The sequence below is a fragment of the Pseudorasbora parva genome, chromosome 9 (genome assembly GCF_024679245.1).
Source record: "Pseudorasbora parva isolate DD20220531a chromosome 9, ASM2467924v1, whole genome shotgun sequence".
In the NCBI taxonomy this organism is placed as follows: Eukaryota; Metazoa; Chordata; class Actinopteri; order Cypriniformes; family Gobionidae; genus Pseudorasbora; species Pseudorasbora parva.
The window spans coordinates 34339145-34364602 of NC_090180.1; the positions used below are offsets into that span (position 1 = coordinate 34339145).

General features: G+C 37.0%; 4 protein-coding genes across 7 annotated transcripts in view; 2 read left to right on the forward strand and 2 right to left on the reverse strand.

Annotated features, from left to right (window-relative positions):
* slc1a8b (solute carrier family 1 member 8b) overlaps positions 1–3398 on the forward strand; it is a 16243-nt gene extending 12845 nt beyond the window's left edge. The window contains exons 10-12 of the mRNA XM_067452342.1: positions 1–134; positions 212–329; positions 464–3398. The exon at positions 1–134 is cut by the window's left edge and continues 1 nt beyond it. Of these exons, the coding sequence (XP_067308443.1) occupies positions 1–134; positions 212–329; positions 464–616 (405 nt within the window). The 3' untranslated portion in view covers positions 617–3398. The remainder of the gene's footprint in view (positions 135–211; positions 330–463) is intronic.
* On the reverse strand, positions 1263–13172 carry elavl1a (ELAV like RNA binding protein 1a). 4 transcript variants are annotated; one of them, XM_067452344.1, is made up of 7 exons: positions 13052–13172; positions 11786–12001; positions 10171–10348; positions 9611–9714; positions 8956–9109; positions 8635–8860; positions 1263–4244 (listed from the first exon to the last, which is right to left on the reverse strand). In XM_067452344.1, the coding sequence occupies exons 2-7, from the start codon at positions 11819–11821 to the stop codon at positions 3920–3922; spliced, it is 1023 nt and encodes a 340-aa protein (XP_067308445.1). In that variant the 5' UTR covers positions 11822–12001; positions 13052–13172; the 3' UTR covers positions 1263–3919. The 4 variants fall into 4 exon arrangements, with proteins under 4 accessions (XP_067308445.1, XP_067308444.1, XP_067308446.1 ...); XM_067452343.1 differs by having other exon boundaries at positions 11786–11845; positions 13052–13157; XM_067452345.1 differs by lacking the exon at positions 11786–12001 and having other exon boundaries at positions 13052–13158.
* A 92-nt stretch (positions 13173–13264) lies between these two features.
* Positions 13265–16149, reverse strand: tspan37 (tetraspanin 37). The gene is made up of 7 exons (XM_067453237.1): positions 15863–16149; positions 15148–15336; positions 14959–15033; positions 14776–14874; positions 14549–14701; positions 13646–13729; positions 13265–13558 (listed from the first exon to the last, which is right to left on the reverse strand). Exons 1-7 carry the CDS (start codon positions 15920–15922, stop codon positions 13481–13483), a joined length of 738 nt encoding a protein of 245 aa, XP_067309338.1. The 5' UTR covers positions 15923–16149; the 3' UTR covers positions 13265–13480.
* A 406-nt stretch (positions 16150–16555) lies between these two features.
* pex19 (peroxisomal biogenesis factor 19) lies at positions 16556–25298 on the forward strand. The gene is made up of 8 exons (XM_067453238.1): positions 16556–16636; positions 17072–17160; positions 20858–21020; positions 21108–21193; positions 22996–23169; positions 23352–23510; positions 24090–24134; positions 24222–25298. Exons 1-8 carry the CDS (start codon positions 16576–16578, stop codon positions 24306–24308), a joined length of 864 nt encoding a protein of 287 aa, XP_067309339.1. The 5' UTR covers positions 16556–16575; the 3' UTR covers positions 24309–25298.
* Positions 25299–25458: the final 160 nt, after the last annotated feature.

Below are 25458 nucleotides of genomic sequence, written 5' to 3' on the forward strand. Positions count from 1 at the left end.
ATCACAGCTACAGCAGCAAGCATCGGCGCAGCTGGAATCCCTCAGGCTGGTCTTGTTACCATGGTTATCGTCCTTACCTCAGTTGGTTTGCCTCCAGATGACATCTCACTCATTGTAGCTATCGACTGGATCCTGTAAGTACAACCCAATTAATGCACTTATATACTGCTCAAGTACCACAACAGAAATCTCATGCATCTTTTTTCATTAGGGACCGATTTCGAACAATGATCAACGTTCTTGGAGATGCCTTGGCCGCAGGAATCATGGCACACGTGTGCAGGAAGGACTTTCAGAAAGACATCCCATCCACAAACAACTCAGAGAGAGTAAGATATATCCACTGTGCGCTCATTTACATATTTTGTATCGTGCAGTACTGGTCCGCTGCTTACCAGTAAAAATAATAGTAAAAACTGTCATATTTGACAACTTCGTGATGGCTGTATTTTGTGTCTTGCAGAGAGATACCATGATATCTTTTGGAAACCAAAGCGTGCAAAGTTTTCCCACATCTGAAGTTCCACTATTGGCTAATAGGGACTACATCTTAGAGGTTATCGGCGATCAGGTGATCGAGAGGCCGACTACATGTTACAACCTCTGCCAAGTCTAACTCTGACAGATGAAAACAAACAGGAACAGAATCTGCCTTGACTTCACAAAAACCTTCCCCCTTTTGTTATCCATTTGTGCCATTCTGTCTTTTTACATCACAGATGTTACTGTTACCTCAACAGTAGCCTTTGGTGAACTTGAAAACTGAGGACATGTCAGTGCTTTTGACACTGTTTTGTTTTTTACATTAATTTTTAGAATTGCCTTAATGCAGTAGTTAATGACAGTACAACTAGACCACAATAATAAAACCATGTTCACACAGAAAACATTATGCAACTAGTAAGTCGACTGGGCCTCCAATTATGGATCATCAGTTGCCTTGTCATACAATGTACGATGACAAAATGTTTTTTTAATGACTGTTTAATGAACAGCAATCGTGTATCTCTTCGTTATGTTCAGAGCATACAATCATTGTTCATTTAAAGTGGGATGGAATATGGATTATAATGCTGGGATATCATGTTTATTTTCTAAATGACATTTTTAAAAATAACTTTGTGTTACTGGTCTTCTTTATTCATATTGTAAAATTACAACATGATTAGTTTATACCTTCTAAAAAGTTGCACCTCCTGTAATCCATTACCAAAAGATGTGCAGAAAATACTGGCTTGAGTTCACTAATACCAAGACACAAATTTCAAGATTTTGCAATGATGCCCGATATTTTATTTCACAACTACATGTTAGACAGTAGCTCATAACAGATATTCACTGAAGAATCAAAGTATTAAAAAAATTAAGACACTCATCAATATCAACACATAAAACCATACACAAGCTATATAAATAATTCCACCATTCAATAATCTTCCAGTATATTCTACATAAATTAAGGCTTAAAACGAGCAACCATCCAGTAAATTCTACTTGAGATCTCAAACAACTGGCATCTTGGGTGACTCTTGGGCGATTTTTTTTTTTATTGATTTTTTTTAAACATCAGCATATCAAAAAAGATGGACAGGGAAACGGTTGCTATAATAATTACTACTATTCATTACGAATCACTTTTCAATATTGCACATATGCCAAAACGTGCACAAGAAGAGAATGCCAAGTGTTTCATATAATTGACGTGTAACCAACAGTGGCTATAAAGCTGCTAAGAGGTTCACATGAACCATAAAGTAACAGATGAGGCAAGTATAGTGAACTGCTGCTTATTACAAACCTGACGAATACCGTGAGTCACTGTACAAAAACACTTAGGATTAATGTCAAGTCACTGATATAAATATATGCACACGCACACACAATACCAACCTTAAGTCTTGTAGCAGAGGGAGCCTAAGAACTGTCTGTGTTGAAAATGATCAATTTACACAAGAGGAATCTAGGGAAATGCATGGGTTTGCCTAACTACAGAAGAACCTATGTGGGGTTTTACAAACTAATATTTGGAAGACCTCAAGAGGCACCAAAGACCATGACTGTACAATTGTGAGATTGAGTTTCTATCCGTTTCTATCTTCCCCACGTGCTACAGCTGAAAACCTCTGGAAAATGGTGAACGAACCACTGAGAAAGGCAAAATAATTGGCACTCCATTGGCCAAATCAGATAAGTCAACGGTCGTCAGATTGTATATTTACGATTTGGTCCAATGCCTAAAAAACATAGATCTCAAACTTAAAATTATGAAATGTAGTATTTAGTATTTCTCATGAGGTCTTCGTGGACTAAAGACCCATTTGCACAAAGGACGATAACTAAAATGATATATAGTTCTAAAAATACAATAGAAGGGTCCACACCACAACTATAATGATAAAGGCACAGAGAAATAATATCAATGGAAACACTTTCAGAATAATTTTTTCCAGCTGATAAACACTGAAGTCAGGTAAATTCTGATTGGCTGTCAAAGAGCTGTTGACAAAAACAACAACAAAAAACGCAACACAAGCTTATAATAAACAACATTGTCTGCTAGTGTGGATGCCAATATAGTTATTATAGTTATCGTTCTTGGTGTGAATGAGCCTTAAAGGAATAGTTCACCCAAAAATGAACAATAAATTGGTTTGTGTGCTTAGAATTAGACCCCATTGACATGCATTATACGAGCAATGGTTGGAGTTAAATTCTTAATTTATGTGTTACTGAAGAAACAAACACACCAACATCTAGGATGCCCTGGGGGTAAGCAGATAAACATCAAAGTTTCATTTTTGGGTCATTTCTGCATCTGTAAATATGGAAATAATCTTGAATTGACTATTAACTGATCAAATGAAATAACTAATTAAAAGAGAAAATAAAGAAACAAAAACAAAAAGTTGAGCAAAACGAAATAAAATTTAATGATTGTAAATGCCATGTGAAACAAAATGAAAGGTTTCAAAAGGAAACAAAAGCAAAAAAGAAAAAGAACAAAACACAAATAAATCACAAGGCAGTCTTAAAAAGCATATGCATTAGTATTGGATATTCATTTTCAAATAAACAAACTATACTTGATGTATTAGCCTAGAGAAACAAAAACAAAAGAAAAACGCAAACCATAAACATAAGATGCTGATGCTCAAATGTGATTACATTTTACATAAATACTCAGTACCTAGTATTCAGATGTCCAAATATTTTTGGAATATTCTTAGGGATGTGCAACCTGCACCTCTGCCGGGGGAAACTAAACCTTCCATTCATGTCTTTGGTCCTTCTTAGTTATCAGTCTTTTCAGAGGGTCCCTTAAAAAAGATTAACAAGTCAGCTAAAGACTTTCCCCTCACTAAAACGGGCATTTCCTATGCCATTACCTCTTCTTTTTTTATAAAACACTCAGCACACTGGATTTAAAACTTAGATTTTAACAAATAAACTGTTGTGAGATGGGTAATGAGATTCCTGCCAAACCAAAAAGTGCTACATTATTGAGGGCAAAGTGGAAGAATGACATCAAATTAAGGCATCTTAAATACTGAAGAGCTATGTAGGATGTAGATACTGACGGAAGAAAGATCAAATCTGAGTTCTAAATCCAGCATCTGGTGAATGAGGTGTCTGACCACATATGGCACATAGCAACAATACCAGGCTAACAGAGACAAATTTATATTAAACTCAAAATTGGTCATATATTGGGATAAACCAGAACACCTAAAACACTTGTATTTGAAGCATCCAACAGCTTGAATCTTAAAAGAAACTGTCTAAACGAGACTGCGAAACGTGAACATTTGCAAAGACTTGATTACACTAAAAATAATAGCTTTCTTTTTCGAAACTGCGCCGATTTCTCTGGTTTTGCAGAAAACAGCCCTCTCCTTCATTTTCCTGGCAACCCTGCTTCCTACTTGTGCGACTTGCTTGTTTTGAACGACACTTGTAAAATCTTGTCCCCGAGGCGGTAGCCGTTGAGGCTGGCGATAGCCATGGCTGCCTCTTCATAGTTTGTCATGGTAACAAACCCAAATCCTTTGCACTTGTTGGTGTTGAAATCACGGATCACTTTGACGTTTGTGACGGCACCAAAGGGCCCGAACATCTGCCACAAAATGCCCTCGTCTGCATCCTGGCCCAGGTTGTAAATAAAAATACACCAGCCTGAGGAGGAGTTTCCAGGCATGTTAACGCCAGACATGCCACTCATGTGGTCTACGCTCATAGGAGAGAACCTGAAAACAGGAAATAGCCTCATTTAGTTGAACTGAAAGAATTTACATTTTTTGGTGAGATATCCATTTGTAGCCACCATGAAATCAAATCAACTCTTGTTTTTTAAGTAAATACTAGGGCTGCACGATTATGACAAACCATAATTGTCGATTATCCCCTTGAAATTGTAATTGTGAATATTATGACCATCATAATTTATATTGAATGATGTTTTGAAAAGCTTAATAATATTGTTTTTGAAGCAAATGCATGCTATATTTTATTTGAAAATAAGCTGAAAGTTATTCTTCCTGAAAAATTCTCTTCTCTATAGCATTAAAGGTCCCATGGCATGGATTTTTTTTAGTATTTTATAATGTTTCCTAGCGGCAGCAAATCTAATCTGTCGTGAGTGTAGTCTAGCAACTCTCACCAAACTCTGGTCAGGCCAATCACATCGTGTATAGAGTTGGTGGCGACAGTGGGCGGGGCTTAACAGTGATGGCAGAGTTGCGCTTGCGTGCTAGTAAACACAGAGGCTGTCGAACGGCTGTCTTTCAAATCAGCTTTGACCGCAACTCTGGAAGACTTGGAGGTAGGGATGGGCAATAAAATGATAACGATAATTATCACGATATAATTTTCCTCGATAAAACGATAAGAACAGTTCGATAAATTCTCGATATAATGCTTACGCGTTATGCGTAATGCTGCGCTTGCGTATTGCAGACCGGGCTTCTGGGTGCTGCACACGCTGTTGTTTACAGTCTGTGGCGGACAGGCTTGGAGGATCAGAGTGAAGTGGAGCGATAAAAATGAGCTATAGTGAAGAAAATGCAGCACTCACAACCAGCTCGGAGGACACAGATATCGTTGACAAGTTAGTTCGCTCAACTTCAGTGGTTTGGAGATATTTTGGCGATCCCATCCGACATAAAACAGAGCGACGTGCGTGGGCTGCTTATCATAGGTTCAACACGCGGAATTCCTTATCGTGCTTCTTTGAAGTTCTTCGAGATAACATTAAGCCCAACACAGCGGTAAATCTATAAACTCCATTCATGCACAGCAGGCTTATTACCTTGTTAGTTGTAGTGGGTGACTTGCAAGCTAACGCTACCAAACTATAATCACTAAGCACAAGTTTATTTTGTTTGTATCAAAGAGCGCTGAATTAACACAAGTGAACTTTGCAATGTTATTTCTCTCACAAAATGCTTTCACCACAACTAACAGCAAGCACACAACATGAATACAGTAAGAGCTTCTGTTGAGCATAATGAGCAGCGTCATTCAAACAGCAGTTTGGGCAAGTGTGCACTGCAGATAAACGTGTGCTTTGACCGATCCGAACATTATAAAGTGTTCTTTGATCGCTCTCTGTAGTTTAATCATTTAAATAACAGATTTGTTTCATGCTACTAACAGAAATGACGTGAGTTTTGAAGTTGATCGTTTTTTGAAGTTGATCACAAATGAAGTTGATCGTTTTAATCACTGGCTTGATTCACTGATGCATCAAGACGGCCAGCAGTGGGACTGACGGTATTAAATGACTTGAAAAGAAAGTCTGTGTGCACTTGAATGATTAGCTACACATATGGTAAAGCCTGAGCTGACATTTCATGACTGAAACTGAATCCATTCTCTACTAATCCTCTGGATGGTCAAAGCAGAGGAAGAGGAGGAAACCTTTCCTGTCATGACATCATAACAGGAGAGGTTAAGATCAGCTCCTCTGGGCTCTCATTTTCTCAAAAGAAGAGAAATACAGCCAGAACTCGCTTTACACAGATCAAAATTTCTAGCCACTTGGGGACAATATTCAGGCTAGAGGAACACAATGTTGAAAAACCTCATCAAATAAAATGTCATGCCATGGACCTTTAAGACTATATATTGGTCTGATTTCTGAAAAAAATATATATATATGTATTGTATTATAATGTTATACTAAAACTAAAATTAAAACAATAGGAAAAAACCTGAACCTGTAGAAACAAAGAAAAAAAAAAACATCTTTTTGAGATTTTTTTTGTTTCAGGATGCGACTGAATATTTAAAACGTTCGTCCGCCATATTTTAAGTACAGGTTCCGAAATGACATCGTCATGTATATACTTTCCATTTTAAACGTCTGTGGAGGAGGTATGATGTCACCATTTGAAAGCTTAGAGTCTTTACTTTCTGGAGATATGCATCACTTTGGCACTAAATTACTCTGGTGCCATTTCCGCCTGGATTTGGCCTACCCAAATTGAAAAGCCTCCCATACACACATACAGTGGTCTAGGTTTAAAATGTTGGTGTCATTTTACAGGAAACCCTTTAAAGTTACATAAAACACTGCTATGACAAATGTGTAAGTACATGTGTAAGCCCCCCAAAAAATTAGGCACTTTTGATTTTTTTTATACAAATTCATTTTTGAAAGTGTGTAACTCAGGCCCTGTGTGCTCTAGTTTGGGCTGCATCCAGCATGTATCATTAATTTAATGACACTGGAATACTCGATTTATATCACTGTATATGGTGGTGGTGGTGGTGGTGGTGGGTGGGGGGTAATCCCTTCAGACCCAGTTAAATAAATCTTGCATACAACATGACACAGACAAACTTTTTCCCCCCACTATTTTCTGGAATTTAGTGGAAACAGCCCAAACTGTCTGTATGTTCCTAGAGCACACAGGGCCTGAGTTACACACTTTCAAAAATGAATCAAAAAAATCAAAAATGCCGATGGGGGAATCAGGGCTCTACGCCAACTTTTTTCTTGAGGAGCACTTGTGCTCCTAATTTAAAAAAATTAGGAGCACAGTCAAAAATTTAGGAGCACATTCTAATCCATCAAACACATTCCAATTATATCTTTCCCATTACAGGACGATATTTGTCCTTTTAATGTCCAGGGTCATTTTTACCATTATAAGAGCAATGTTTTCTAATCTTATTAAATGTAAGTGTTAAATCTGTCAATTTCTTAAATTCAACATAATTCTGACATAATATTATCATTAACTTCTGAGAGTACAGCACAATTACACACACACACACACACACAAAGCAGAACTGGACTTCATACAATCAAACACCTATGCATTTAATGCATTAATGCATGGGTTAATGTTGTATGAATGTTTTACATATAAGTTTTTGACTTTAGAAATATGTACAAATTAAACTTTAAAAGTTTATTATTTTAAATAAAAAGTCCATGCAAAGTATAAATATGAAAATAAAATCGCCAGTAGGTGGCGGCAAGTCATTCAGTCAATAGTTCAAAACACAAGATTCATTTGAATCGAATCGCTTGGAGATGTGAATCAGTTCTGGTGAGGCTTTGTGTTGTGGCTAAAACGTTGTTACTCAATATCAACTTGTCTATTAGATTTTTGTACGAGATCAGTATCACACATGCAATCATGCCAATACTCGGAGCTATAGCAAGCCGTAACTTTTGGCGCTCAGGCGCTTCATAAACAGAACCGCATGCGTCTAGCAGAAGAACATTACAGCCGGATCTACTTCTCTCTGTTTGTGGTGAGTCACGCAGATATTGTGCTAATCCACAGCGGGAATAATTTATTTTGTGTGTACAGTGATTCAGAATAAGACAAAAACCCGGTTTGGAAAAAATCTTCATGATATACTTGCTCATTATATACATTTAGTATTTTTTTTTAAACAGCATGAGTGATAAAGATTAACTCAAAGACTTTTTAAATGTATTATTAATACATTATTGTTTGATGGCATTTATGCCCCAAGCATCCGCTAATTTCTTATCTTGTTTATGATAATCCAAATGTGGTATTTCCAGTTCATTTTGATTTGGCTGTAAATAAACAGCGCGATGCGTCTGGTAAAGTGCGCATGGCTGCGTCGTCACACACGTTTCACTTTGTAAACAAAAGTGTAGTCCGTCGCACATGTTTTTGTACTTCTGCTGACTGAAGGCATGAAAAGCAGTTGATTGAAGTAGGAAACGTAGCCTAACAGTTTCTCAGTGTTGATTCACTCCGTGTTGTAGTTTTTATTTCGATTGTATTACACATCCATTCATGAGAATAGATCGGGTCAGTCGCACCGGTGCGCCTAAATATTTTTTCACAGTCGCACGCAGTAATTTTTAGGCGTAAATGCGCCCAAAATGGGCGTTATGTAGAGCCCTGGGAATCAAAAAGCGCCTACTATTTTTTTTTTTGGGGGGGGGGGGGTAATTACAGCTTACAGACAACATCTACTTACATGTTTATGACTTTTAGCCGTGTTTTATGTAACTTGTCTAAAGGGTTTGCTTTAAAATGACACCAACATTTTGAACCCAGACCACTGTATGTGTGTAAACTACCCTTTTGAGAGCAATATGCAAACCGAGCAAATAGAAATACAATCTTAGACTTCATTTACCTGAATCTCTGGGCCTGGTGGTGGACGGGCCCCCCAAAGCGGCGAGGCTGTGTGTGGTAAATCTGGGAAATAATTTGTGAGTTTTTCACTTGGTTGGGACTGGCTGCAAACTTGACAGTGATGGGCTCTGCAGCGCCTGGCGGTTTCTGCCCATTCAAGTCCTTAATTGCGTCCTCTGCCTCGGCCCGCTTGTCAAATCGAATGAAAGCCACACCACGAGACAGTCCTGCAATGACGATTAAAAAAAGGTGAGCGTTTAAATACACACACTAGCTTACAAGACATTCCAGCCTTCACAAACAACTTTGCTCATCTACCAACCTGACGCTTGATCGACGAGGACACGGGAGTTGATTATTCTGCCATAACGTGTAAACATTTCTTCTACGTCCTTCTGCGTCATTGTTTTAGGCAGCCCACTGATGTAAAGGTTGGCATCCTTTATGGTGTCAGAGCTTGGCCTGGCATATGACACCTGTCAGAAAGAGCAGTTAAAAGATCAGATCCGGAAGAAATACCTCCCCTGAGGGGGCAATCTCTTAATAAACTATGGCTAAATTTAAACAAAACAAAACAAAGAAGATACTAACTTAGACATTTCAATTTTTAAATTTTTTAGAAATTCTTTTCAAACAGGGCACACCCACCAAAAAATATTTACCATGGATCATTTCATTACAAATATCTACTTTTATAGAAATAGAAAAATAAACGTAAAAAAATATTTTAAATAATTCAAACTTCATTAAAACAACATGTTTGCAACCTGTAAACCATAGATAATAAAATAAATATTTAAATAGATGAGTCTAAATATTGGAAAGCCTGATAAAAAGGCCACAACCAAGATTCCATCAGGTCTGAGCATTTCTACTCCAACAACTTTACTTTGTTCTCGCTGCCTTGTTCTCACACCCGGGGGTCTGAAGCAATGACACAATTTAACTTTACACAGGAGCACCTTTTGTCACATTACCTTGATAGTTTTAGACTGTAGTCTCAGTCCATTGAGAGTACTGATTGCTCTTTCTGCATCATTAGGGTTAAGATAGTTAACAAATCCGTACCCTAAACTGTGGCCTAGAGAAAAAAAAGGAAAACAATAAAACAAACAAAACAAAAAAAAGTTGAAACGTTCCAAATACAAAGGAAAAAAACATCCTAGTATCAAATGTTAAACTTCTGGGGGAAAAAAATGTATGCCAACAAATAAATCAATCCACGTTGACTTGGGACAGGCCTGAGAAGGGAAACTAAAAATATGTAGGGTTTTTTCTGTCAACACTGAAATGAAGGCTACACAATTGTAAAGAAACACTTCCAGTGCTTCAGAGTTGTCTAAAAGCGCAAACCTTTCAAAGTTAATTTTGTTTTTTAAAATTGACATCATGGCTACATGCAAACCCTGCAAAATAAAGACACTACATCCCTAAACCAACAAAGACAAAGAATATTTTTCTCACATCTCTCTCTCTCTCAACATTAATTCATGCGTCTGATTTGAAACCAGTGTTCCAAGTGCTGATAAATACTTGCCTGCTACTTTGTCACGAATAAGTTTAGCAGACTCCACCTCCCCGATGCTGCTGAAGAGACTCCGCAGCTCATCTTGGCTCATATTCTGAGGCAAGTAGTTGACAATGAGGTTTGTTTTGGCATCTTTAGGCTCATCAGCCATGTGATCTTCGTAACCGTTCGACATGTCATAGACCTCCTAGAAATAATAAAAAGTTTCTGTGAGGGTTATACAATTTTTTGCCTATAAAAGTTGAACTGGACAATATTGAATATTTAGCGCAAACTCATTAGCACTTTTAGTGTAAATAGTTACTAGGTTTTGATACCCGACTGTACATGCATGTGTAGAGCCTAAAAATTAGGCCTATATCTTGCTGAAAAATTCAGTAAAAACTTTTGTGAGAGATTTAATTCTTCTTACAGTTAATTGCTAGTGTTTTATTTTCATTGATAATGGAACATTCCTTTAAATTTTAACGTCAGAAAAGCATCTAGTTTGTGAATTAAGGGTTTTATATTTTTGCCAAGGGAAGAAATAACGCAACAAGCATCTGCAAGACAGTTCTTCTAATGACTTCAAAATGCCTCAATTACAAACCCCCACTGAAACATATTTTATTACACCTCAGTTTGGCTGCATTTCCTCTGTACATAACACCAATGAACAAAAAACACACTTAGACACCTACCAACAAAAAAACATTAAATATTGTTAACCAGGAACTGGAACAGTAGAACAAAGCAATACACTATTCCCTTTCAGAGCATATTTTACCTTTGTCTTAACATGTAATCTACAAAATGTTACTACCTGACCTAAACCACAGTTTGTTAATCACCAAATATGAAGTACCACAAAAATGAACTATGAGCAATAAGAATGTCCAAGCTAACGCAGTAAAAAAAAAAACAGTGAGCAAAAGGAGACATACAGTAATTGTCAACAGGACTCATGGTATGCTGTTCTTTTACATTCTATGATCAACACTGCCTCCAATGGAGTTTAGGTGAAAGTGCACATGACCACAATTTATTCAACACAAAACCAAAAAAAATATGGTAGTGTACATTAAACAGTGTCCAACCCAATGTCCAATGTCTAACCCCTTCAAGGCATTTTAGGTGAAGGAAATGATCACTGTGGTCCCCATGATTATTCTGATATCGGACAGTGCGTCCCATTCATGTTAGAAGAGAGGTCTTATTGTGTATTCCACATGGGTAGCCAGTCAACCTTCAAGGCCCAAACAAACAGGCATTATTACGGTCCCTCCCACACGCAACCCATCATTGGAGGTTGAGAGACTGAATCACTCATTGACAATTCCAGTCACGCTCTATCCAATTACTTTGCGAGCTGGTCCCTATAAACATTGTTTAAATGCTGTAGCTTTTGCAGGCCTGATACCTTCAGCTGACATTATGCAACACCTTATAATGTCTAGTGCGTTTAGTAAAAAGTCTACCTTAGATGACAGCATTAAACCTTAAGTATTGCTCGCTTCACATACGCTACAGCACTACATGGACGAAAACAGCCTACAAGCACTAAACACTACTAACTCCAGCTTACAGGTTCAGTTCATTTAGTAAAATCCACATTCAGTCCCTGATGGACGCAAATTCTACTCACTTTTAAGTATCTAACGTGTCCCCTTCTGACTGCCATGAAGAGCCGTCACAGATCCCAACTCTGAAGATACCAAAAACAAAATAAGGTAATAAAAATACACGCTGACGAAAAGGGGTTGGTAGGGAGGCAAAGGCGGGTTTGGGGGTTCAGAGTAAAATAAATAAACTAAAATAAAAGAAGGGCAAAAAGATAAGATGAGCCACCTTCTGATATAACCTGTGGAAAAAGAATAACAACCATCGGCCATTAATTTCAGCGTGTATTTTTAGCACCTCACTTTGAGTCTGTACTGTCTTCACAACATCTCAATGTTGAAATAAAATAAATGGTGTGCATGTTAAATTTCTTTACACTGCAAATTTAAACATATTGGTAGTTTTTATAAATGCAAAGAAAACACCGATACTAAAAGTACTACATGTAGAGTTTAAAACCTAAATTTTATAAAACACTTTGTTTAAATATACATGGCATAAAAAAAACCAAACTCTGTCAATCTATTTTGGACTGCATGATTAAAAGTAATATTTATAATAGTTTAAATAAACCTTTTTTTAAAAAAACAAAATGGCTGATTAAACCTAACCTTAAACATACTACATGTAAAATGCTGTTGCATCAAACATATTTTTTTGTAACTAATTGATAGTGGTCAAAAAACAACCGTTCCGGGGACAGTTCAGAAAATGTAATTTCATTCAGTCACAACGCAACATTTGCATTTATTCGGGCGGTCTTATTGAACTTTACAAAAATGTACTACTATCATAAATACTGCCTACACTGTACAGAATTTCGTAGGCTATTGAGAAAAGGGAATAAACGAAATTTGTAATTCTGCCTAGTCGTGGGGGCGTGAAATTTACAACTAACGTTACCCCGCAGCAGGACATCACTCATGCTTGTCTAGATTACCTCGCCATTGTTACGGGTTGGTATCGTAGCTACAGGACAACAACCTTGCGGCATTACACAGCATGTTGGTGCAGAATCAGTGATTCAAAATAGGTGTAACGTTTAAAATACCACACAACACAAGGCCTTGTTCCCCACACACCGACCCCTTATTTTCGCGATGACTCGCTCGGTAAATCCCATGCAACTCTCGAGTTCAAACTCGAGCAGGCTGCGCTAAGGGGCCTAACCCAAATAAAGCCAGGCCTCAAACACCGAACAAATTAACAACCGTTACTACAACTTAGTAAACCCGTTTAAATACATAATAATAATAAAAGAATACGTTTAAATATATAGCTGGCTCCTTACCAACTTCAACGTCTCTCCGATTCTGCAGTAGAATGGATGCACGCGGAGCTTTAGCAGAACGTGGCTTTTTGGCGCTGCGCTCTCGTGACACAAAAAACACGCCACAATGGAACTATGCCGAGGAAGCGGAAGTCTTAAACCCCTCCCACTTTCATAATCCATTCAGATTCAGATCAACAGTCACTAATAATAAAATCAAAACATCAATTTGATATCAACTGATTTATTGTGCAAAATAAAACCGCCCTGCTGTGAATGCATGTCAAATATTCTTAGAACAGGTATTGTGAAGAAATATACTAATTTGGGAAAATGTAAATTGAATGATACATCATAATGATTCATAACAGTGAAAAACATACATAAAATAATTGTGTACACATTCATGAGAAACGTCACAAGATATACAGTAAATTCCATCTGTGGCTTTTATTCTTTGTCCAGAATTCGATACTCTTGTGGGGGTTGATGTCTCATTAGCTGTGCCACTGTAATCCAAGAAATTACCTGATGAGGGAAGGGTCAGAGATGACATTATAAATCTTGTAAAAGACCAGGGCATACATTAATTATAATTTAAGTCACAGAGCTCACCAGTAAAGAGATAACCACTAAAGAAGTTATTGTAATGATGTCCACCACAAGTAATAACGTCCCCTGAAGTTTAACTTGACAGCCCTAGAATAGAAAGAAAACCATGTTGAATCGCTTATATGCAAACCTAATTTACATGGATTAATAATAAAGTCTAATTTGTTAGTTCTTTAAACCTTTTTATAGAAATCTTTCAGGTAAAATACCAATTAAAGGGTCTTGACGTGAGAAATCAAATATGCCTTGATCTGTAAGTTTCATTTATTCATTATAAAGCCATGTGATCTTCATTTAAATAGCTTAAAACATCCTCCTCATTATTAACAAAGCATTTTATCAAGCATTTCATCATATTTAATCAAGCTCCCAAAATGGCTCATTTTAATATTTTAAAAATCCTCCCTCACATCTCCCCCTCCCTCTCTCATTTCTGCCAATAGAGGGGAGGGGGAGATGTGAGAGAGGATGCTGAATAAAGTCATAGTTTTTGTTATTTTCGGACCAAAATGTATTTTCGCTGCTTCAAGAGATTCTAATTAACCAACTGATGTCACATATGGACTACTCTGATGATGTTTTTAATCCCTTTCTGGACATGGACAGTATAATGTGTATACACTTGGGTACGCTCTCGGACTAAATATAAAATATCTTAAACTGTGTTACAAAGATTTTACGGGTGTGGAACAACATTAGGAGTCATTAATGACATCAATTTCATTTTTGGGTGAACTAACCCTTTAAAGGAAGTGTATGTAAGATTCTGGCCATAACTGGTACTGTAGGTGTAACTGAATTTTCATTTAATGGCGACTTTAAAGTAATGGTATGTAGCTGTAAAATCCAGCAGATTTTGTACAAATCTCATAAAGAGGGAAGCTCAAATGCAATTAGTGTTTGTACCTCATTATTGATAAGCAGAGGAAAGTCTAAAGTCCCATTGCAGTAGTGAAAGGTTTTGTTGCAGCAGCTCAGAGGAACTTCGGTTTTACTACTGTGATTAAACCAGGGTGTTTCCAACCAGTCCGTGTAGTTGTTAACACCACAACACTGCAACTGTAACAAAAAACTGTTACATTCTAATTTTGCCACACACAGAAATCCTACAGATTACTGTGAAGTAGGCCTACCTCATTCTGAAGTGCATTCACTTGCTTGGTATCAGGATCTTGACTATTACCACTGTAGTTCTGAAACACATCTTTAAGGGGAGCCAAGTCCACATCGAGCTATATAAATATATATTTAATGTTAAAACCATTTCAGTGAAATACATTATTGTACAGTATAGCCATGTATAAAACTCCAGTTACCTTCCTTTTGTGAGAGTATGCCAATGCAGCAGTAGTAGCCACAACGCAAAACACCATAATGAGAAAATACACAAACTGAAAGGCAAGAAATATACACATATGAACACCACACCTCATTCTTATGATGAGCAAATCATTATTGTTCAGTCCTGTTTTCACTTAATAATAAAAAAAAAAATTCCATCTCACCAATCCGTGTAAACACGAAGGTTTTTTGTTGGACATCAGACAGCCAATGCTTCCACTGATAAGGAGGATGGCTCCTCCAACAACAGCAAGCAATGCAGGGAGAATTACATAAAAGTTGCTAAAGAACAGACCGTAAACTCTGTATTTATGCAGCAAGAATGAACCACTTAGACCTGTAATGCCAGCCAGCTGGAGGAAAGTAAAAGAAACGATGAATTAAAAACAAGAGGAAACAAAACAGCAGATTTCTTGTCATGTGCTATTGCCTATGTGAGCAGACATGTCACTATCTTTAAAAAAAATGTGTTTAACTGTAACACTCAAACCTACTTGTATTGCTTATACATTTTACATAAATTGTAGGCCTGTATAATATCTAGTCCAAGTTGTCACACTTTACTATTCCCTAGGGGGTATTTAAGAAGAACACATTTCAAAAATTATTTCAAATCTACCTACATCAGAGACCTAGGCCTATGTGTTGTGTTCACTTGTTTACCCGACAGCTAATATATATATTTTAAATATGATGGTATTGGAATTTAGTGTGGATTATAGAATTCTTAAAAGGCAATTCAATTTTTTGAAAACCTATATTTTAAACCAGCATTCAAAACTAGGCTACATCTAGAGAAAACATGCAATACAAGAAGTTATGCCAAAAGCATTAGTATTACGACAGCGAAATAAACAAGTGCATGCTGCCTAAACTCACCGATAAAAGAAGAGAAACAACTTTAAGAAAACATCCGAAAGCTCTTCTCGTTAAAGCCATGGCTCTGCTTTAATCGATTCGCGTGTGCGCGTGGGCCCAATCTATACAAACATATTTGATTCGCTGCTCTATCAAGGTCTCTCGGTCCAGTTCAACTTCAACAGTGGCAAACGCTGATAATATGAAAGCGGACTTGATTTAAAAATCGAAACCAGATAAAGTTGCGGAAGTGACTGGATTAACGTGTAAACAAGTAACGTTAGGGGGCACTGCACCAGATAAATAAAGTAACGTTAGGCCTACCGGTATTACTCGAAACCATTTATCCTCAGATTTTCTTTAGTTTATATTATATGAATTGTGACGTTTTAAAACATAAAGACTGATTAAGCCTTGATAAGCCTACATTTTTAAAGTCTAATTTAAAAGAGCACAATATAATTTAAACATGTTTTATTTATTTATTTTAAAGTAGAACAACAATTAAGAATACATGTCTTCGAAACTCATAAGTCATACTGTAAACGTAGAAAGGTATTCTCATAATTATCCTTGAACGCGAACATAATTGTTATATATATATATTTAAATGTTGTTATTTGATCAATTCCACATGTAAAAACACAACAATAACAAAAAAACACGTTAAATATGTTTTTATTTGACGTCATTATTTTGCGACAGAGTTGCTGATCTTGTCATTGAGAAGCAAGATGGCGTCAGCATCAGGCCATCAGGGTGCTCCAGACAGCGAACTGGACGAGTTATTAGACAGTAAGGTTTGAGGATGACATAAATGTAAAAATATCGACAGTTAACATGTGCGAATGTTTGAGCTCTTTTGTAATGTTACTCTTTAGTGAACTGGTGTTTAGAAGGCTGTTGTCACAGATGCAATGCAGTTCATGCTCCGCTACTATTCTAGTGCTCATGCTTGTCTCAGTGATTGTACTTTTTTTAGGCATACGAAAACAGTAACATTTCATCGGTTAATGAATTCGACATTTTTCTTTTTTATGGTCCTATAAAAACTAGGTTTTGAATTTAAACGGATCCTATAGTAGCTGCATGTTTAAAATGGAATAACGTTAGCCAACTTTGCTATTCATGCCGTGAGATGAATTCGGTCAAATGATAATATATCATTAAAACAGATGCACATATACATCTGATACACCCATTTTTGTATTTCCTCAACCTTAATTACAGATGCTCTTGATGATTTTGACAAGACCAATGTACCTCCTACGGCCCCTGAGGCATCCACTGCCACTGATGCAGGAACAAGTGAGGAGAAGGTAACAACAAATTTAAATTTTTATAACAATTCAAGTAATGATGACAATAACAGTTATCAACAATTTTTCCACAATTTTCTTGCCATTCTTGTAGTTTTTACCATAAGTTTGTTTCATGATCGTTGCCGGTTAAAGGGATAGTTAATCTAAAAATGAAAAGTATAATTTACTAAATAATTTACTTACCCTCAAGTGGTTCCAAACCTATATAAATTGGTTCTGCTGAATACAAAGGAACGTGTTTTGAAAAATGTTGTTAACGAAGCAGTTGTAGGGCACCATTGTCTTTCCACCGCAGGAACTTTACCCAGGAACCAGGAACTTTGGGTGGTACTTGGTGTGTTTAGACCGCAGGAACCAGGTTCTAAACGAAGTTCCGGGTAAATATTTCCCCCTCCAAACGGCCCTGCTCGCGAGGTAGTACTTTTTCAAAGTTCAGGAACTAGGGCTGGACGATATGGCCAAAATTCATATCACGATATTTTTCTTAATTTCGGTCGATACGATATAATTCCGATATCGATATGAACTATATAAAAGCTTTAGAAAAAACTACTAAGAACTGCCACAAAGGATGTCTGTACCTACAAACTTCTGAAAAATGTATTTGCCAAGTCTATGAATAGTCCTCCTATAAAACTATATCATTTTTTAGAAATAAAACCAGTACAAATAAATTAATGTTCACCTTTTATTTGTATTTAGCCTTTATATGAAAAAGAAATGTGAAATCAACATCAAATAAACATAAGAGCATTTTCTTTTAAGTTTTAAATTTCAGTGAAGAACAATTCATAGCGCTCTATTTTCCATTTATGCAAAACTATAGCATATATTTATTGCTGCAGTTATTTAATTAAAAATGCAGTAAAAAACGTAATGCAGTGAAATATTATTCTGATCTACATCATCTGTTCACTACGTGAATATATAGTAAAGTGTCATTTATTTCTGTGATCAAAGCTGAATTTATCATCATTACTCCAGTCTTCAGTGTCACTCATCATTCTCATATTAGGATTTGATGCCCAACAAACATTTATGATTATTATCAGTGTTGAAAACAGTTTTGTTGCTCATGATGCTCCTTTATTGCTTTCATATATTGTCGCATTCGTCTGACTGTCGTCGTCACCTTTCAGCTCATAACGATTGTTTTCCTTCAGCTGCAGCTCCAGCGCGACAGTAAGTTTCTACGAATCCGCTTTTGCACTTTCTGTGAGAGCGCCCTCCTCATATTTAGATACGAATAAAATGACAGGTCATGCATAGATTATTTTTTGTCTCTGAAATTAAATCTTGATGTATTCACGTTGGTTTCTATGTATAGGCTACACTTGCCCGTGACCTCAAGAAGCGCGCAATCAACCGAGGTTAGTGAAAGCGGTCTATAGCGTCCCTGTTAACTTGCCCGCCCTCGCTCCAGGTAATGCCGTTTCGAATCCCGCTCGGAGCGGGTCGACTAGGACCGGTGAGACCCAGTAAATGTGCGGGGGATGAAAATACACTTTATTAAAAGTGCGGGGGACACGCCGAACCACTTCCACCCCACTGAATTAACGTTAGTCTTTCTTCTCTTATCAACTATTTCTTTCTCCTTACTTGTGGAAGTTCGTTCAGTCACATTTGTGTTGCGGTCAGGGAAACTCTTTTTGTAGCTAAAACTTGCCGCGTTGGATCTATCAGCCTACTACTGCTGAGCACTGACTGTGTTTCTGTGGTGTACGTCATCACGCAAGTAGCCAATCATGTTCTTCTCTTTCTGACGACTGCGCCCTGAACGTCAGTCAGTGAGGAATGCTGTAATGTATTTATCGAAATATCGGAAATGTGTTTAAAAATCATATCACCGTTATTGAAAAAAATTATATCGTGATATATATTGATATTGAATTATTGTCCAGCCCTATCAGGAACTTTCGAGGGCGGGACTTGGGCGCTGAACATGCTGATTGGTTGAGCTCACGCAGCATTTTATTTCAACCGGCAATTTTAAAAGTCTTTTGTGAGGTTCGGTCTATGTTCAGTAAATATCAGTCTTGCTGTCTGTCTGATGGCGCGCGTTCATCTCAGCCATCTCACATGCAATGTCTGTAATAGCTGATAATAATATACATTGTCATTTTAAATCTAGCTTTACAAGCTTTCTGAATATGCTGCATTCTGCTGAATCTCCATATTAGTGCTCTTTTCTGTCATTGTTCATTTCCTCTTTAGTAAACCTATACATAACCAGCAAAAGCAGCACAGCTTGAATCTCTTCCATACTCGTTATTAATTTTTTTACAGTCTATTTTTCACCATGTAAACGACCTGACCGATTACTATAAGTGTGCGTCCTTACGACGTGACGCCGCGCTCATGTTGACAAGAGAGGAAAGCTAATTTTTACATTTACATTTACATTTAATCATTTAGCAGACGCTTTTATCCAAAGCGACTTACAAAAAAAGGTAGAGCAATAGAAGCAACGAAACAAACAAGGCCAACAACCTGTAAGAGCTGTAAGAAATCTCAATTAATTAGCACAGTACACAATTTTTTTATTTTTTTATTTTATTTTTTATTTTTATTTTTTTATAGCCAGCTACAACAAATACTCGCGTACGGAAAATACAGAACACTGGATTTTGATAGCTATGATAACTATGATAACAACCCATTAGGACTAAGGTTTTTCTGAGGGGTAAACTTTTTATTTCGTAAGTTATGAAGATAAGGTTGGAATAATGACACAGCGTATATTGCCCAAGGCAGTTTTTACTTTAACTGCGCCTGACAGAAGAAATTTTTTTCTGAGTTGATTATTACACTTTTCAACAAATAAATAGCTTATATAATACTGTATTAGTCCTGGTGGCCGTTAAGAGTTGCTATGGCTACAGTTAACACATTCCAGCTAGTGCAGAAAACAGTGTTGACATTTTTGATGCGGTAGACAAACTGCATGTGACAAAATGATTGCAAAATGATTTTAAAGTCATCACATGTAAACACCAGATCGGTTTAGATACGTCTCATGTAAACAGTCCACTAATTCTTTCAATCGGTACAAAAAATGTCATCATTTTTTGTTCATTTTTGGGGTCGCACAAAAATGATTACTGTCCGTCGCTGACTTGGAGGAGCAGTCGCGCGCAGTCCTACATCACCGGACTAATTTGCCTAATCTTCACGGAACTTTAGATCGCGGTGGAAACGCAGACAGTTGCAGGTTTGGGGGGGGAGAAAAGTTCCTGTTAAAAAGTTCCTGGTACAAATTATTCTAGGTAATTTTGGTGGAAACGGGGCTAAAGTAGGAAACAAAATGCTATGGAAGTCAATGGTGTCCAAGAACTGGGGCCTATTGCACAAAAGCCGGAATTAAGCCAGGATATCTTGGTGAGCTTTTCATCTGTATACAAAAATTTGTACACTGCTGCTGTCATGTAAAAGTACCCTTAAGGCACACTCACACCAAGGATGATAACAATAATTAGAAATAACTGTATATTAGTGGATAATTTGAGCCAGGATCACCAAGATATCCTTGCTTAATACCTTATCCTAGTTTATTGCAATAATTTATTGCCCTGTTCCTCAAAATATCTTCCTTTGTGTTTGGAAGAACTTGAGGGTAAGTAAATGATCACAGAATTTTAATTTTTTGTTAAAATATGCCTTTAATGGTTTGTTTTTCTGTGCATTTCATCCACAGCCCCCTCTGCTGGAGGACAGTAAGTTCTTTGAGTCTCTCTTTGATGGTGAGATGGCCAATCAAGCACGTGAGGAGTGGGAGAAAGCCATGGCTGAGCTAGCGCAAGAAGAACCTGAGCTTCTACAACATTTTCATAAGCTGTCTGAGGCAGCAGGTAAAGTAGGTGAGTAATCTGAAAATGGAGCACTATTGGATAAACATACAAAAGTTCAGCTATTATCCAATATTCAATTTTTTTTTTTACATTTAGGTACAGATGTAGCTTCACAGCAAGAGTTCACCTCCTGTCTTAAAGATACACTTAGTGGTTTGGCAAAGAATGCAGACAACCTGCAGGTAAACCCACTTCTCATTGGAACGTATTTCAGGGGAATGGTGTGATGTGGAGCTGCACGATTCTGATTAAATTGAGAATCATTATTCATTTGTTTAAAATAAAGATAACGTTTCTCCCATGTTTCTGAACAGACAACTAAACAAATTGATAAGCTAGAGGTTCTAACAATTTTAATTACTGCAGTCCAAAAAAAATGGACTTCCAATGGAAAGCAGACTTCCTACAGACTAACCTCTAGCACTTTCATGACATAACGGCACTTTGACTGCTGCATCAATTCGGGCTCGGAGCATATCGACCACAAAGTCGATAACTCAAGAGACCTAAAATGACAAATGGGACAATTTTTGGCCTTGTAGACTTAATCCGAAATATAAACTTGTTTTTATCCCAGTACTTTTGTAATCATTAGAATTATTGTAACAGAAATAATGATACTGTGCTGTATCATTATTTCTATACATGACAAGCGCTCTCTCTGGGTCAGTCGCAGCACGAACACAGATTTGAATGTTCGTTGTGATCGTACTTGTTCAAAGGATTAATTTAATAGAAATAGCAATTTGCTAAATAAAATAAAATAAAAATAACATCGCGTGGGTGTTTCAATCGAAATCGCGACCTTTTTAACGATTAATCGCGCAGCTCTAGTGTGAAGTGCTTTTAATGATATACTATACAAGTTTGGGATCGGTAAGATATTTTTGTGTTTTTGAAAGAAGACTCTTATGATCGCCATGGATGCATTTAAACAAAATGACATTAAATGTGAAATATTATCACCATTTTAAATAACTTTTTTTAATGGAATTTATTCCTGTGCTGGCTTTCTGCTGCCATTATTTCATTATTCCAGTCTTCACAATGACCTGTGATCATCTGTGAAACCGTGATAATATTTTTCTGAATTATTTGATGTATAGAACATTCAAAAGAACAGCTTTTATCTGAGAGAGAAATATTTTTAACATTATAAAGTACTAGCTGCCACTTTTGATCGGTTGAATACATCTTTGCTGAGTAAAAGTTTTTATTTTTTTATTTTAAACATTATTATTAATTAAAAAATACCTTACTGATGGTAAACTGTAATGTCAGAAAAGGTGTAAAGAACTGCAGAGAAAAAGCTCACTGCAGAGTCATGGGTGGAGGGTGAAATCCAGCTCCCCCTCTCTGGAGCCCCTTTCACACTGAGTGTTGTTCCCAGAAAATTCCCATTGAATTGATAGAGTGCCTTCTGTGTGAACACAAACATGTCCCAGGTCTAGGGATAGGGATCTACTAACATTGCTGGATCAATCCTAGAAAACATCCTGTGTGAATAAAATGCCAGACCAATGCCGTTAGGGGTGTGTCAGTGTCGTCGCAATGACATAGTTATCGTGCAATTCTTTAACAAGGGGTTTTAAATGCAGATCAAAGTTCACGGTGCACATTAACAAAGAAGTTTGTTTTAGTCAAGGAGCAAAGAAATGGCATCCTGATGTCATGTGTCTACAGAATCTTTACGACATGTGTGTTAACACGCGCACAGATTCCAAAAAATTCAGTGGCCGTGTGAATGAACCAAAATCAAACGATCCCTGGACAATTATCAGTGCTTTTTCCGGAATCTCTGTGTGAAAGGGGCTAGACGGTCCAACCCCACCCCAATCCTACCCATAACCCTATGCCTCCACCCCGTTAGTTCCACAGAGGTGGAGCTTGACTAGGTCAAGCTCTACCCATGACGTCCAGAAATGGGATCTTGATGCCATTTGACTCTAAAGTGAGCACCACTTGCTTTTAACTCTAAATGCAGAGTGCAGGACTGGCTGGAGATGATCTGGTAAAGACTTTGGAGAACCTGGGATTAAATGAAAATGGGGAAGGATCAGGAGAAGATGGCAATATTCTCCCAATTATGCAGTCCATCATGCAGAACCTTTTGTCTAAAGAAGTTCTCTACCCTTCTCTTAAAGAGATAACAGAGAAGGTGAGTTGTTTACAGCATCTGCACGACTGTCTTCTTACTGATTGTCCAACCTTTTTCTGTCCTTTTTAAGTCTATTTGCCTACTATCATTTTATTTTTAGAAAATCTTGCAACACATTCCGTTTAATATTTGTTCAGAATGGTATATATTTTTTGTAACAATATATCACAATTTGCACATAGTACCCTGAATGGTTGGAGGGCAACAGGCAGTCCCTCCCCCCAGACCAATTCATGCGGTATGAGCAACAGTACAAGATAATGGGAGAGATATGCAGCCAGTTTGAGAAAGATGGAGACAAAGACAACACATTTGAAAACATTCTAGAACTCATGCAAAAGGTAAAAAAAACATAATTTTAAAATTGAGTATTCAAGTTTGCATTATATTCATTAATTACTTAATAATTTTTTTGTACCTTTTTACTTAAACCATAATAATATAACTAAAAGGGTTAGTTCACCCAAAAATTGTATTTATGTCATTAATGACTCATCCTATAATGTCATTCCACACCCCTAAGACCTCTGTTCATCTTCAGAACACAGTTTAAGATATTTTATATTTAGTCTGAGAGCGTATGCAAGTGTTTGCACACTATACTTGCTAGTCCAGAGTCAGACACACTATCCATGCCCAGAAAGGTAAGATATTCTGATTAACTTACTCACGTCACATATGGACTACTTTGATGTTTTTATTCCCTTTCTGGACATGGACAGTATAGTGTGCATACACTTGGATACGCTCTCGGACTAAATATAAAATATCTTAAACTTCTGAAGATGAACGGAGGTCTTACGGGTGTGGAACGACATTAGGAGTCATTAATGACATACATTTCATTTTGGGTTGAACTAACCCTTTAATATAACCTTTCAGTATTAGTTAATATTTTTGTTAATGTATTACCCCCTTAGCTGCAAGATTTGGGTCAACCTCCAAAAGAGCTTGCCGGAGAGGCAGTGAGTATATCTATGTTTTATATTAGTATATTTTTTTGTAATAAAAGTTGTCATATTTACATAATGTTTTTTATCTTATGTTTTCAGCCTCCTGGCTTGAATTTTGACCCAGAAGCTCTGCACCTTCCTGGAGCGCAAGGGCTTCCTGGAGCAGAGCAGTGCTCAGTCATGTGATCTCAATGAGGTCAAATTTATGTATGTTTAAAAAAAAAAAACGATACAATTTGGAGCTAATTATCTGAACCTGAATTGGACACAGTTGATCATGCTCCGCTTTTAAAGGAGTTTGCTTTTGTGTCTGCACTGAAACTGTGAACTTCACTACATTAATTTTACCTTGTAGTTCTTGTCCACAGAGGTTCTTTTCATATTCCTCTCTAATCCGTTTACTGTAGAGCAGCTGCTAATGTTTTGAGTGAAGCTTGATATCTCTGTGTGCTGATGGATTGGTAAGAATCAAGGTCTCCTGAATTGACTTCAAGCACACTTGACAGGTTGTGCGGTGGATTGTGTTTTGAATAAGTAGAGACAAATGCATGGAGCTCGAAGTGACAGGAAAAAATATTTGCAGTTTAATTTGACTTTTAAATCTCAGAAGAATGGTCAGGGTCTACAAAAGATTTTCATCAGATTGATGAAATCGTTTTAATATAAAGTGTAATATCTGTCTATTCTTACACTATAGCACCATAGTTTCGTTTGTGCGATTACTAATCAGTGGCAAATGGATTTCTCAGATTAAGCATTTAAAAAAAAAAATGCAGACACTTCAGAACTAAGTTTATAATATATCCATTATAGTCACACATAGGCTGCATTTGTGTTTGAGTATAATAATTCTCTCCTTGTGTCTTCTAATGGTTATCGTATCTGTCTGCATATAGAGCGGTTTGGAGTAGTGAATTGCCATGTAGATCTAAAATCTTCCCATCATTCCTGTGGTGGTGCCTCTATATGATGTGCTATTGTCATAATGCTCCTAATTTGCCTTGATTAAAAGAATACCGTTTCATAGTTCAAAATGAATACTCTATATTAGCACTCAAAGAACATCACCTTAAATCCCAGGATTCCCCTTAAAAAGGGGTCAAGTTTGCAGTCATTTGCTTTTGAGGGATGTATATATGGTTCTTTTGCAAACAGGTTTGAATGCTTGGAAATTTGTGGGAAGTGTGGAACTGATCATCAACTTGCTTCCTTGACTCATGTCATTGGTTATATGTGGTATTGTATTATGTGGCCAATATCAAAAGTATGAGAAGGATAGAATTGGTGAACCGTACAAAAATATTCAACCGTTACAACACTCGGGGGTTGCTCAAAC

Coding starts and splice junctions, on each gene's coding strand:
- elavl1a (XM_067452344.1), bottom strand. CDS start 11,821: ATGGCAGTCAGAAGGGGACACGTTAGATACTTAAAA. Junction 9,715..10,170: donor TATTCGTGACAAAGTAGCAG/GCAAGTATTTAT, acceptor TTTTTTCTCTAG/GCCACAGTTTAGGGTACGGA. Junction 9,110..9,610: donor TACAGTCTAAAACTATCAAG/GTAATGTGACAA, acceptor TCTTTCTGACAG/GTGTCATATGCCAGGCCAAG.
- tspan37 (XM_067453237.1), bottom strand. CDS start 15,922: ATGGCTTTAACGAGAAGAGCTTTCGGATGTTTTCTTAAAGTTGTTTCT. Junction 15,034..15,147: donor CTTCGTGTTTACACGGATTG/GTGAGATGGAAT, acceptor CTTGCCTTTCAG/TTTGTGTATTTTCTCATTAT. Junction 14,875..14,958: donor CATACTCTCACAAAAGGAAG/GTAACTGGAGTT, acceptor ATATTTATATAG/CTCGATGTGGACTTGGCTCC.
- pex19 (XM_067453238.1), top strand. CDS start 16,576: ATGGCGTCAGCATCAGGCCATCAGGGTGCTCCAGACAGCGAACTGGAC. Junction 21,021..21,107: donor TGAGGCAGCAGGTAAAGTAG/GTGAGTAATCTG, acceptor TTTTACATTTAG/GTACAGATGTAGCTTCACAG. Junction 23,511..24,089: donor TTCTAGAACTCATGCAAAAG/GTAAAAAAAACA, acceptor TTACCCCCTTAG/CTGCAAGATTTGGGTCAACC.